General features: G+C 47.1%; 1 protein-coding gene across 1 annotated transcript in view; it reads left to right on the top strand.

Moving 5' to 3' along the window:
• Nucleotides 1–14,293, top strand: part of EFCAB5 (EF-hand calcium binding domain 5) — a gene marked incomplete at both ends in the record, with an annotated part of 29,741 nt that extends 15,448 nt beyond the window's left edge. The window contains 14 exons of the mRNA XM_079545301.1: nucleotides 643–742; nucleotides 1,386–1,645; nucleotides 1,914–2,049; nucleotides 2,937–3,151; nucleotides 4,316–4,472; nucleotides 6,817–7,106; nucleotides 7,593–7,765; nucleotides 8,376–8,604; nucleotides 9,349–9,501; nucleotides 10,685–10,788; nucleotides 11,521–11,774; nucleotides 12,371–12,597; nucleotides 12,759–12,855; nucleotides 14,136–14,293. Coding sequence (XP_079401427.1) covers nucleotides 643–742; nucleotides 1,386–1,645; nucleotides 1,914–2,049; nucleotides 2,937–3,151; nucleotides 4,316–4,472; nucleotides 6,817–7,106; nucleotides 7,593–7,765; nucleotides 8,376–8,604; nucleotides 9,349–9,501; nucleotides 10,685–10,788; nucleotides 11,521–11,774; nucleotides 12,371–12,597; nucleotides 12,759–12,855; nucleotides 14,136–14,293 — 2,553 coding nt within the window. The remainder of the gene's footprint in view (nucleotides 1–642; nucleotides 743–1,385; nucleotides 1,646–1,913; nucleotides 2,050–2,936; nucleotides 3,152–4,315; nucleotides 4,473–6,816; nucleotides 7,107–7,592; nucleotides 7,766–8,375; nucleotides 8,605–9,348; nucleotides 9,502–10,684; nucleotides 10,789–11,520; nucleotides 11,775–12,370; nucleotides 12,598–12,758; nucleotides 12,856–14,135) is intronic.
• Between the last annotated feature and the right edge of the window lie 48 nt (nucleotides 14,294–14,341).

The following is a 14,341-nucleotide window of genomic DNA, read 5'->3' on the forward strand; positions in this document are numbered from 1 at the left end:
AGATTACAAAGGTGGCAGGACGGAAATAATGACAACAGGAATTCACTGTAACGTGGAGGCCTTGCAATCATTTGCTTTACTTTTTAAACTCAGTTTCCCTGCTAGCAGTGGCCCATTCCTTTGCCTTTTCTTGGTCTGATTGCACACACTCCCTTTTAGCTGCAAGAACTTAATGAACTCTGTGTTTTCCTCTGCACTCACCTCTCCCACCCCTGTGCTCATGAATATCTGAAGGAAGTTTGGGTGGTTGTCAGATCTGGGGGCTCGTGATCTTCCCAGGCAGTTGGGCAGATGATGCTGCAAAGGAAGCAGTGGGGCACAAAACCAAACCTCAGTGCCATGCAGCACAGTGGCAGTCCTTCCATGGTGCTCTCAGGCAATCCATTCCCACCCTGAAAGCATCAGCTGTCATAGGATGTGCTTGCACAGCACTCTGTTACAAGTTCCAGATAAGCCCAAAGAAGGAATTTTTGTCCTTGTAAAATAAACTGACTTCTGTGAAACACGTTCCCATGTTCTGCTCATGGATAATGTTCTGTCATACACAGTTCTTACGTGATGCCTTTTAATGCTCCAATGTCCACATGTGTCCCAAGAACCAGAGAAAGAAAGCAGCACAGTAACTGTCATCTCTCTGTCTAGGTTGGTGTCTTGGATAGACCCCAAATACTTGGCCTTCTGGAGCAGTTCTATGAGAGAAGCTCTGTGTGTGCCAGGAGGAGATTCCGCAACCCCAAAGAGTGTATGTGGGTGTTTCAGTTACACAGCATGAATTTGTCTTGTTAATATCCATTTATAAGCATGGTTGGAAATGGACCTAAATGGGCAGTGTGAGCTGGACACCATCCTTGGCAGACATTTTGCAAACCGTGATGCAACGGTCAGAAATACTGCAGCATCACAAACCTCTCCTTCCTCCGCCATTCTGCAGTGCTTCTCCTGAACAAATTCTTTCTTACTGGGGATTATTGGAGGTTAATGGTCTGTTTACACAAAAACTTCTCTGGGAATTTAGAAGAATAAAGAAAAACCACAGAAAGTCGCCTATGTGAAAGTAAGGGATTTTAAGATATTGGACATCAGTTAACTGCTGGGATCAAAGACAAGGCAAATTGCAGCCTTCCTTTTTGCATGGAGAGTTACAAAAACATATTGCAAAAGAAACATGGAGCAAGAGGCAGTAAGGAGCAGTTCTCTGCAGGGGAAGATTATGCTTAAGTTTGGCTTTTCTGAGATGATGTCTGCAGAAAATATTTTCACTCTTTGACATTACAGTGTGAGGGGATGCCATTTATTTTGGTTTAGTTGAGTTTTTGTTTTCTTGTGCAATCCTAGAGAACAAAACCAGTGCAAGCCATCAAATATCCATGTTGTTTCTGCATTAGGGCCGATAGTTGAACTGCAAGAGGTCAGACTGGAGGATCTGTGGGGAGACCTTGAGGACCAGGAAGATTATGAGGAACCCAGAGAAGGTTTGGTTTTGTCTCAACCAGAGATTTCTGAGAGAGAAGTTTTAGCACATGAACCTGCAGGTGAAAACAAGCAGGGAAGTGATGGAACGATGGAACAAATGGATGTGAGTGAAACAGAGACCGGAGGAATTCCTAAGGAAGAAAACCAAGCAGCAGAATCAGGTGATGCTGAGGTGAGGAAGGGAGGTGAGAAACACTGATTTTGAACCTGGTGATTTGGATGGAGGTAGAATACACAGTGAGAGGCACGGTGAGTCTGCAGGGGCAGCAGGGAGGAAGCTTCCCCAGGGCAGCTTCTGCTCAGAACTGTCTCAGCAGAGATGAAACTGAATCTGACAAACAGGCGGGGGACCAAAACAGTCTGAAGATGCGCCTGAAGCTGTGAACAAGATGTCAAAAGACAAAGCTGTGGCAGACACTGATGTCATTGCTTCCAAACAGGACGCTGCAGAGGCCATGGAGGAACCTCCTGCAAGAAAAGAGGGTTTCACAAGGCAGCACAGCAACCGGTCTGAACAGCAGACAAGCTCAGGGACAGCACTGCAGGACGAGGACCGTCTGCAGGAGCCAGGTGAAGGTAAAGGCTTCTTCTTTGTTCTGGCAGACCTTAACCTTCAACGTACACATTTTTATTGGATCAACTACAAGAGCACATGCATGTGAGTGATTTCTGACCAGCCAAGCCTTTGCTATCTGCTCTGTGTGATGTTTTCCATCAGGGTTTCATCGCCGGGAGCTCACGCTGTACACTCTGGTTCACAGATGATTTGTTTTTGACACTGCAGGCCCTGTCCTCTCAGACGGACCGGGTTCTACTGCTGCAGACAGCCAGGAGCGTGAGGAGCCACGGCCAGGTACTGCTCATGTCAGATCTCCTCACCTACATAATATGCGTGCATGTAACAGCTCTCACAAAAGCTGTATCTCAGGACTCTTTATTAATCTTATGTCCTTACAGGCTGTATTTTGTCTTTTATCAGGTGACCTCACCTTCAATCTAAGCTTCAGGCACGGAAGCCATGGAGAGAAAATTCCAGAGGACTGGGGCTGTGAGCACAGATTTCCAGGTATTTGGCCACAAAGCTGTGCTTTTACTGGGCACACGGTGACTGGCAGGGTCTGTGGGTGTGCTGTGAGCAAGAATACAAACACCAACTGCTGAAAGCTGACTGCAGGGAGGGAGAGCAGCACAGTCTTAGCCTCACAAGGTGGGTCTCTCATTCAGTTAACCCATATTCAGTGCTTTGCTTTAATTGCACAATAGCATCCATGCTAGACTGGAGCAAAAATCAAAGAATCTGAATGCATAAAGTGCAAACGGATCAAGGCCTTCCATCAACGCAGACTCAGCCTGCACTCAGCCCACACGGCTGGGAAGCACAGGGCTCAGGGGTGCTGCTGCTTTGCAGTCGGTGCAGCACAGCAGGCAGCTTGCTGGGACACACGGCGCTCACTGCCTTTCAGACCTCCACCCCACCGTGGCAGACATTCGGAGTCGCAGTGCTCCTCGTGCTGGGAGCCCCTTTGATGGAAGCTGCCTCAACCTGCCGCGCTTTGTTCAGCTGATGGAGACATTCCTCGGGGAAGGCATCGCTCTGCCTGCCGTCAAGGGGCTCGTTGGGTTCATCAGAGAAGAATACAAACAAACCGAAGAGGAAAAAGTGAAACAACTAGAAAAGGTAAATATTTATAAGTTTTGCTGATCACGTGTCCACAAAGAAAACTAAGCGATGCCTGGAGACAACGGCACATCTTTTAATCTTGTGCTGGCAGAGCTATTCTCTTCCAGACCTGTGTTCTGTATTTCTTCTGCCCTGTTGTTTCCCCATCCTCAGCCCTGAGCTCTAGCAGAGAGGACACACTCATCCTGTAGGAGGTTATTTGTTCTGGACCCAGTGAGACAGCAGGTTGATGGTGACGAGCTCAAAACATTCTGTTCTGCTTAGTCATGTTCATGGCAGTCAAGAACCTGATGTCTGACCTACTGCTCTGGCATGTACACATGAAGTTATGGGTGTTCTGGTGAGGGCTTTGAGGCACCCCTCCACCACGCTGCTTTTGCTGTATGTGCACAGGTATTTGAGAATGTGGGCATTTCTCTGTGGTTAAGTTACAAGGGGCTTTTGCAAAGTGTTGGAAAAATATACCTCTTGGCAGCAGCATTCTCATGCTCAGCATCATGTACATACATATATAAGTCCCTGTATTTCCTGTGGGCCTGTTCACAGCATTTTCTCTAGCTGTGCCTTCCTCAGAAATCTCTCTGGTTTCCCTCTGTGCTGCTGACCTAATTTGGATGAGATATTGGATCTGACGGCTCCGCTGTCCTCACATGGAGCACAGCACACTGCTGGTATTTCAGCCTTAGACACAGTGCCACTCAGTGCCATTTATCACCACACACTGCACCAAGGCTGGCACCAAAGGAGAAACTGCATCTGCATCTTGGAGCCCACACACTTCAGGGCAAAACCAGGCAAACAGCATGGAAACACACGCCGTCAAACCTTTGGGTCCTGCTGGCAAGGCTCTGCTTAGTTCTTGCCATGGAGATGTTTGTGCTCTGGGAAATTCCCACTTGCCTGAGTTGGTCTCATCTCTCACCCATGGGAAATGCCCCTCTGCAGTTCTGATTCTGCCAGGTAGCACTGAGCTGTCTGCTCCATTTAGTGCTTCCAAATATCTCCCGGGTTTAATGATTCATCTCTGAGCTGTCTGCTCACAGTTCTGCCCTGGCCCATAGGGGCTGTGTGATCAACCCACTGCTGCAGCTCCCATATCTGTGCAGATGTTAAGCATCTCTGTTGAGGAAGCACCAAACAGGAGCTCTTTCTCTGTTGTAGGCACATCTCATCTCTCGTTTGACCCGACGGGAACGGCTTCTGGAGGCACTTTTTGAGAAGTGGGACATCAATGCATCTGGGTTTCTGGAGATGAAAGAGGTGGAGGCTGCTATGAATACATTCAAGGAAGGAATGGAAAAAGAAGCTGTGAGGAAAGGTAAGGAAACAGCTGTGCTCTGAGAGGAGTCATACAATGTCAACACAATAGGCCTTAAAGCATTCAAGGACGGTGCTAATGAATTCGTTGGCAAGCACCTGGAATGTTTTGGTTTTGCAAGCAGTCATAAGCACATAAGGCCTGATGTGTAAAATGAAAAGGAACTGTTATCCTGACCTGCTTGTTAATGCACAGCTCCATCCCCTCCTCTGCAGGACTCTCCAGGGAGAGTGGTTCTTAATCAGAGAGGTAGCCCAGAGCTGTCACAGCACTGTGATGTGTTGAAAAATGGTATTGGCAGTAATATGGAGTGTATGGTTGGCTGTAATATGGAGTGTATGTTCCGGAGACAGCAGTGAAAACAAGCCAACCAAGCAACAAAAACCCTAAAGCCTGAGGACAGGCTTCATACTTTTAGTCTAGCCTGTGTTATCCTGCTGTTTTTGATAGATATATTTTACTCCAGAGTCCATACAGGGCTCACGTGGTGTTCAGTAATCCATACTCTTGCTCAGTTCTCATGAATGAGACAGTAACTCCAAGTCTCACTTCACTATTAGTCCAGTAATGTCAGTCCTTGACAGAGGCCTGGGGCAGCCAGAAGTGCAGCAGGTTCACCCAGGTCTGTCCAGCAGCTTCATACGTGGGCATCACTGAAATACCAGATTAGCAATCAAGAACATGTCTGTGTGTGTGCCTGGGTGGAGTGGACAGGTTTATTCATCTCCACGCACGTCTGTGTGTTGCTCGCTCCACCACACGCTGTTGAACAGGGCTCATTTTGGCAGGCAGCAAAATCTCTCTATTCTTTTGCTGATTCCAGCAGCTGGTGGGATGGGCAGCACACCGTCCTGCTGTTAATTACCCCCAGGCTGCACAGCCACAGAAGGAAATGGTGCTGCACAGCTCTTCTGCATTTGCAGCATGCCAGAACATGCTTACAGGAGCACAGAGGGACACAGTCCCCTCCACAAAAGCCTTATAAACTAAAGGGACAAATAGAAAGATATTATAGCAAAATCAAGACCACCTAGAAGCAACAGAAAGCCGTTTGCAGCAGCTCTGACATCACCTCCTGAAGGCATCATGGAGCAAACTGGTTTGGAGGAGGGGCTCACAGACGTTGCAGTTTCGTGGATGAAAGTGGGTGGAACGATCTGATTTTCCTTGTCAGTGAAAAATGTAACCTTACAGATGGAATGGGGAAACAATTCAGTGTGCTGTGCTTCAGTAGAGGAAGAGCTGATCAGCTTCACGTGTGTTTCTTCATCTCTTGTCATGGAGGAGAAAGTGGAGGTCAAAATCCAAACATTTTTACACCATCGGTGAATTCTCCATCCTATTTCTGTCAGTAAATCAGAAATCACATGGAAAAAAAAGAAAAAAAAAAAAAAGCCTGTATCTTCTTTAGATAATGGGCAGGCTAAGAAAGCATTGGCAGGCAGCTGTGGCATGACTGAGGGCAGTTAGTGTGTGCCACTGCAGCTCACAGCACTGAGAAATGCACCAACGGCCCCAGTTCTCCCTGTGCAGCCTGTGACACTGCATCACTGCTCTTTTGGAGGAGTTGTTCCTAATATCTGACCCGAAATAGGCAGCAGCTCTTCACTGTTGAGGCGTTTTCCACCATAATGTATTCCTCCCAACCCACACAATTTGTTCCTTTTGCACCACATCTGCTGCTGCAGTGCAGGTGATTCCAGAGCAGCCGTTGTCCCACCCTCTGTACGACTTCAATGGAGCTTTCATTTGCTTTGATCTTCATTTATAAGAGCTAGCACAATACAACTGTTATTTCAATAATTCATCAAAGGCACCTAAATGAGGATAATTAAAAGTGACTTTGGGAGGCCTCAAAGGAAAGTCATAATGGCTGGACGGAACATCCAGGTGTGGGAGTGATCTGTGAAATCATCCATAAACTCTGGCCTTCATATTTACAATAGGAGAGGTGAGCAGTTTTTTTGTACCTACATGCAGCCCAGTCCCACCAGCCCCTCAAGTGCCCATAGAACTCGGTTCTGATGAGCAACACCTCTGATTTTTCCTATTTCCCATTGATCTTTATTTCTTAGGCATCCTGTAGAGGTGCACAAGGAGTAGTGCTGTGCAGGTTTCTTTCTCAGGAGGTGAGAATGAAGGCATCTAGTGGAAAAGGTACAACCCATCTTGAACCTCTCATGATGACAACTTTCTTTAGGAGGTAGCTGGAAGAAGCCCTGAGTGACGGGCTGGGCTGCCCCAAAGCCAATCTAGGGCATAATTTGTGCTTTGCACAGAAAAAAAGCAAAAAAATACTATTCAAATAGGTTGTCCCTGTCTTGTTTTCTGTTTCTCCTAACAGCAAAAAACCACTTTTGCTCACGTTACCCTCAGCTTGGCAGAGTGGGGAAGCTATCCCCAAAGGCATTCCAGGCTTTCCTTGAGTTGGTGGCTTCTGAGCTCACTGGGGATGAAGATGAAGTTATTGATAACATTGTGGAATTTTTGACCACGAGAGTGGAACGAAGTCACATGGAGTGCTTGCAAAGCTTGGCGAGGAGGAGGTGGCTGCACAACATCCAGCAGGCAGCTGAGAGCAGCGGAGCACACATGGACCCGGTGTACAACGCCGTGCTCAAGGCCCTCCTCAAGGTATTGGTCCCTGGGAATGGCAGTTTGTTATGTCAGTGTTGTGAAACCAACTTCCAACCCCGATGCTTCGAGGGCAGCTCACAGCTTACAGGGGCTGAGGATGCCACCCCTGTGCTTCCTGCTCAGCCATGGTGTCCAGGAGAGTCAATGGTTTTGCACAGTCACAGGTGAGATCCCCAATGGAAGAATCTCCTATTGGAGATGAAATTCACAGTTCTGCTTAGGCCCTGGGTGTAGTTAGCTGGTTGTTTCGACAACAGGAAAAAAGAAAGCCGTTCTCTCTGGCAGTCAGCACCCAAAGTGGTTTTGCTTGTAACAGAGCACACCAGTCAGCCTCCATCACAGCACACACATCGTGCGTGACATACAAAATCAGTGACCCAGAACAGCGTGTCAGCACAAATGAGACAAGTGATAAGTACATGAAATAGGCGTAATGGCCAATGGCTAATGTACATAATGTAACAGGAAACATTTGGTTGCTAGGATGCAGAAGCCCACGGGGATAACAAGAAGATCAGTGCATATATTGCCCTTTTGGAAGAAAACCAGCTCTCAGCAGAGCGGGGACAGACGCTCCTGCGCTATGTGACATGCACCACAGATGATGCTCCGTATGTTCTAAACCAGACACTCTACAGAGACATGAAAGGAGTGAGGTAAGAAAAGCCACCAATAGTTTCTTTTATTTGAAAAGTGCTTGCAATGCAGGGGTACCCAGCAGTGCCTGGAGGTGCTCTGAAAACAGAGGTTGATCGGCTGCTCCGGAGAGGAACGTCCCTCAGGGACCACTGTGGGATTCTTCATTATCACACACATGCCCTAATGCTTTGCATGGTCTGCTCAGAACTGCTCTGTTTGGGATTCCACTCCTTCCCTTGGGTGATTAGCTCACGGCCTCACAAGTCTCATCCTTTAGCAAAGTCCGTTACACCGGGCCTACACTGGAAATTAATGACCTTACAACAGTTTGCATCCACTTGGATAGTTTTTGAGAGCAATGTTTTCCTTCCTTAATGTTTAAAGTACAAACAGCTTTCCTGCCTCTGTATGTCTTATTTCCATACGCTAAATGCATTTCAATACTGCTTCTTCTGATCTATAAAACGTAACAGCTGCTCCCTTCTGAATTCCTCTTCATTACATTCATTAGTTGGTGCCTTTACATTGTCTTAGGGACAAAATATGCCTTATTTATTCCCAGTGATTCTGGGATGTGAGTGGTAAATGGAAGCTCGTCACAAACCTGCCCACATGTTTATTTTTCAGCTTTGCAGCTGTTGAAGAGGAAAAGCCAATCCATGTCCCAAGAGTTCAGCTCCATGGAAATATCCACTTCTGGAACCAGGACCGCCCAGCCGAGCAGAGGAGAGGCTCGTTCCTGGTGCTGCCATTGCAGGATGCTCACTGGAGAGTCTTTGGCATTCTGGGACTTGATACTCTTCGAGACCAGAACGAGAAAACCATCTTCCTGACCCATGAGATCAGCTTCTACCAGGTGGGCGCCACCACAAGGCCGTTTGTGAGTCTGTACTACAAAAAAAAATGGGCAAGAACGCTGAATTTTTCAGGTTTGCCCTGAGATGTAAGATGGTACAACTCAGAAAAAAGAAACCAAGCAGTGGGCTCCTCTTCATTGTATGTGATAAAACTGTGTGTGAGCAGAACACCTTACCAGTATCGTGCTGATTGACATCTTCTTTGTAACTGATGATCAGATACCATCTAATCAGTCATTTATTTAAGCTTCTCCTGCAGACCTGACTATTAAGTTACTTGTGCAAAGCCCAGAGAGCAGCTTTATTTACCGAAGCACTGAATCTCAGATCTGTGTTCGTTTCTACAAGGTGGCCCAAAAACCCAACACGAAAACTTTTTGCACGGTAGATCAATCACAAGCACCAGCAGGCTGGGTTTCCTTGTGATGCAGTGTTGCTCTTTAGAGTGGAGCTGTGGATGCATCATGCGGGCAGCAGGGAGCGCAGCAAGCCAACGTTATCAGCGGGTTTGGCTGTGCATCACCACAGAGAGCAATCACAGTGCTTGGCTGTGACCTGGGTGCCATGGAATCTCAGGGCCTGCTTTAATAACACACATTTTGCAGTTACTTTTCACCTTTGCAAGCTGCCGTTAAAGTGATTATTACAACCGCTTGGCTTCGTGTTGCTGGATGATCCTAATTGTTTCCTTTCCTAACTCACATAGAACTGCCTGACTCATTTGGAGTGTTCTGCTTTCACAGGGAGTTTCTCATGCATTCAGCAAAGCCTACCAGCATGTGTGTGCACTAGGAAGTGTTCTGCAAATGGCCCTCACTGCTCTGGACTGGTTGTATCACAGAGTGCCCAGCATCCACGCTGTCAGCACGTACCTGGTGGAGCCTGGCAATGATCAGGTGTGCAGATTACTGATGAGGAAGGTTATGCTGATTAAAGGTACACAGGGCTGACAGGCCTACTTTAGGCTGGGGAGATATTTCATTTCTAGCTGTCTGTGATTTCCCAGTGCTTTTGTTGTCAAACTGAAGCCTGTCTGAGATACTTGTGCCTGCCTGAGTATCAAAAGGTATAGAGGTAGAGAGGGAAGGTTCCCTCTGTAAAGGAGGGTGCTCTTCCTTATTTTCATCCTCTCGTGTAAAACAGTGCTGCTAGCATAGCTCCTTTCTCCATGGCACAAGAGAATATTCTTCTATTTCAGAGTAAAACCCCACACCTACTCAATCCATCCTTCTATCCATCCATCCATCCCTGAATCATCCATCCATACGTTAACCCCTGCTAAAGCTTTGCTATTTGAGACCTCCACAAAGGGAGATGCCCTTCAGTGGAGACCCTGTGCATGTGAAAATTAAGGCATGGAAAAAAAAGAAATGCCCAAAGGCTTCTATCTGAACCAAGACCTAAGTGCAGTGCAGGAAGGGCTGCTCCCACTTAGGCAGCTTGTAGAGGCAGCCCACCTATGAGCAGATCATGTCCCAGTGGTTCAGCAGGCACTCGAGCCCTGGGAAGCTTGTCACTTCACATACAAGTAAGTTAAGGAGATGAAAAGTGTGTGTAATAGTAAGGAATGATCCCATGTCACCACAATGCCTGTATGACATCTGCTGAAGCCATAATTCATCTGCTTCCTCTGATAAGCGTTGTTTTTGTTGGAAGCTTTCTGTTTTCATTCCAGGCTCTGCCCTGTCCTCGTTAACTGCCCGATAGGCAGGTCATGTGTCAAAGCATGCTGACAGAAACGTGCCATGAGAAATGAGGACTGTAACACGATGTGAAAAAGAAGGGAAACCTCTTCCTCAGGCTGTGGGTGTTCCTCGGTGTGGAGCCTGGGGACGCATTAGATGGTTTGGCTGAGGGAGGGTCCAGGCACATTCTTCATGCACCCTGAGCAAGAAGGGGAATAAAAACAATGCCTGGTAATAAAACTAGGCATTGCTGGGAGATGTCTAAAACCATCTCACAGCATTCAAATGTATGTGGGAATTTTAACACACACACAAACACTTTCTGCCCTCTCCAAGCTTCACAATGGCTGTTCCTCTCCTGCATGCAGCTAACCATCCCTCTCCTGTCTGACAGACGTGCGACTATGCTCTGCGCAGAATGATTGCTACAGACAGTACAGGACAAAAGGAAATCCAGACCTCTCCTGTCCTCCTCCTCAGAAAAGAGAACCTTTTCAGGTGGGCTCCAGCACTTGCAGTCAGTTACCAGACACCCCAGGTCCCAGATCCCAGCCTGCACAATGCACACAGCGTGAGGCCGGCTGTAACGCAGCCCTGCTGCAGTGCCTGCCCAGAGCTGTCTCACTGCTGAGGCTCCAGCTGTGGATCTATGTGATGCTGAATGATGAAAGCACAAGGTGCATTTTCTATTTGATTTTAGGCCTGCAGAAAATTAGCTTCCATCTTAATGCTTACTGGATGAGCTGCCGAGTAAGCTCTGCATCTGTTGTGGAAGGTTTGCAGGATCAGAGCCTGTAGTGAAGGATTTCACTATTTACAGTAATCTGCCTTTTTTTTTCCTGGCCATATTTGTCTCATTTCTTGTCATTATCTGTTTCCTTCAGCTGCCAGGATCCTCACAGACTTGTCTTAAGCATATCAAACAAGAAGTTGTTTTTAAAGTGAGAATACATCCTACTTTTAGCTTTGTTGAATTGTTGTGGTTTTCAACAGCTGCAACTTTCAGCAATATTGTATTCCAAAATGTAATTTTCTCCATTCTCTATATGGCTTTAATGAGACTTAAACACATTCATGTTTCAGTTAAAGGAATTAAATAATAATTGTAAGACAATACCTTTGTTTTAACAGCGAGAGACGAATGACCTGTAACTCCAACATGCTAAAGTGCCCAGAGGGACTGGAGTGGTAAAGCTGTGGACTTAACTCCTCTCTTTACTCTCATTTCAGAGATTACCTGTTTAAGTGCACAGACTGCTCAGAGGTTGTTTGCAGTTCTGTCTGTGGAGAACAGCACATTGCAGTGCCTCTCCGGGACCTGTCGGGACGAGCTCTGGGGTTATTTGATATCAGCATTGGACCCCAGCAGACATTACCTCCCCACGAACATAAGGACCTGCAGAGAATGCTGAAGATGGCCCAAGCTGCCTGTTCAGAACTGCTGAAGATGCCTTCAGAGGAAGCCAAAGCAAGCTGTGTCCTGGGTATTGTGCTCACAGAGCCAGGAGAGATCGTTAGGGGTAAAAGCAGGAATCGCAGTAAAACCACTTCTGAAGTATTTGTGCAAGTACAAATGACACCAAAGACCTTTGGTCCAAGTACTGCTCCTGAGCAAGCCCAGGGGCTGAGCACAGTACCCTTAAGCAGCATGTTTAGATTTTGGCTTTGGTTCACGGGATTTCCACTGAAATCAAAGGTGTGAAGCAATGTGCTGCATTCAGGAATCTAACATCTTCTGCTCAGTGCCCCGGCTGAGATGGAAAGGATCAGTGTCACAACTACCTGTGTGCCTGGGCCCTCTGTGCTCTCAGGACTGCTCTGTAACATTTATGGCACCTGTCTAATCCCCTTAAGGCACTCAGCAGTCTCAGTACATCACACATTACAGAAAGCTTTGCCTCCTAGAACACATAACCTTCTGAAATGTTTCATAGCACACTTGGGTTGTAAATGGATCAAGCTCTTTGCTAAGGAGAAAATGAGTTAATGGCAAAGAGGCACAGCTGTTCAGCCAGTAATGTGAGTCTTGAGCAGTGAATGTTTCCGAGCAACTTCTTGAAAGGTTTGCTTGTGATTCCAGAGGCAGAACACAGGAATGTGAGGCATGCAGGGATTGTCTTCCACCGCTTCATGCTGCAGGACCTGCGTGAGTGTATCCAGAAACTGAATGCCGAGAGCTTTGCTGAAATCAGGAGCTATGAAGACCCACCAGCTCTGGTACATAACACAATGAAGGCTGTGCTGTTGCTTTTACATCCAGAGTGGGAGGGCACAGAGAAGACTGAGAACTGGAATCAGTGCATACTGGTGAGACGTTTATTTCTTCCTTTCCGTCTCCCACTTTCTGACTTATCATTTCTAGAAGTGCTGCCTGCAAGTTTCCTACAGGCCAACCTTAGCCAGCTTTAATTCTGCAACTCTCTCTTAAGGTTTTCACCATCCGACCTTCTTTGTTCTCTTCATTGCAGCAACTTGACGACAATTTAATTCAGGAGATGTATTGCTTTGATCCCACTGCTGCATCTGTGCACGTTCCAGCAGAGCTGGTGCAGAACTGTATCAATGGTAAATACCATACAGTAACTGTGAGATGATCAGGCACAGCTCAGCCATGAAACACTCTCAGTAGTGACATTCAGCTGAGCGCTTTCAAGTCCTCACTTCCAAAACTAATTTTGATTTCCTGATAGATTAAACAATAGATAAGGGGTCCTAAATATCTGCAGACTTCGTCAATAAAAGTCAATTTGTTGTATTTATTATCAAAACTCACTGCCTTGAGGGAAGGGGAGCAGATCAGCTTTGAGATCTAGCAGAACGGGTGATCTCATTGTAAACCTGTAGGTAACATGCTAACAATTATGAGTTTTTTGGGGCAAATAATCTGTTCTGTGTACATCAGACCTGCTGTGCACTAGGCAATGACCTAGCTCCAAACAAATCATGGGTGTGGGAGCACAGTGGGAGCCCTCCTGCTCATAAACACCATCTGCCAGGTACTCCATACACTCATTGGCCATAAACAGGAGGTTAGGTTTCCATCTGTCTTTCCCTCATTTAATGAATATGAGCTTTTTTTGGTGCCAGAGTACTCAAGAGGCTACTAGTATTTTCAGTCTCTCTGCAGGAGAAGCAAGTGGTGTTCTTGTTGACATCTCTCCCTTATCGATTTAATGACAGACTGAGAGGCTCGTTAAAATTAAGTGTGGACAGACTTACTAATTCAGCTGGGGATACTCATTTACAGTGACCTTCCTACTGCTGAGCAGTGAGCAGTCATAGCTCCTTTGTATGTGTTCCCATGTACATTAGACTAATTCTGGAGAGAATGAAGCAGGCCTCGAGCATCCAGTCCTCCTAGGCTTAACTGGAAAGGCACACAAAACACTTTGGCAAATTATTGGAACTTATGTGTGGGACAGCAGTGTGAGATCAGTGGTTTGAAATCAGTACGACTCACAAGGGAAGGTTCTGGAGCACAAGTCTGATGGGGAACAGCTGAGGGACGGGTCAGTGTGAAGAAGGGTCCGTGAGCCTGGAGGCGTCCCAGAGCCATGGAGATGTGGCACTGAGGGCTGTAGTCAGTGAGCACTGTGGGCTGGGGTTGAATGTGGGGATTTGAGAGGTCTTTTCCAACCCAAATGGTTCTGTGATGCTATGAATTCCTGTTAAATGAACATCAGCGTTCACACACGGTGTGTGTTGGACAATACCCCTATGTTCCATAGACATGTCCTGGAATATGGAAGCACATAACCTACACCCCGCTCCCAGGGAGATGTTCAGAGGTATGACTCCATGATTTCAAGCTAGCCTTTTGCAGTGACAGCTCTTCTCTGTTGCAGGGGCGCCTCAGGCAGCAGTTTGGCCACAGGGTTCCATCGCAGCCCGGCTCCTGGAGCGCTGGGTGCACTCCTGCCTGTGCCTGGTCCAGCTGACAGAGAGCACACGGAGCAGCACGGCCCCATCCTGCAGCACTGCCCACAGCAACACCTCCTGTTAAGACCACCAGCTGCTCACCTAACCCAGCTCCTGATAAGGAGCACTGTAA

The sequence above is a fragment of the Tetrao urogallus genome (assembly GCF_951394365.1).
Source record: "Tetrao urogallus genome assembly, chromosome: 20".
NCBI lineage: Eukaryota > Metazoa > Chordata > Aves > Galliformes > Phasianidae > Tetrao > Tetrao urogallus.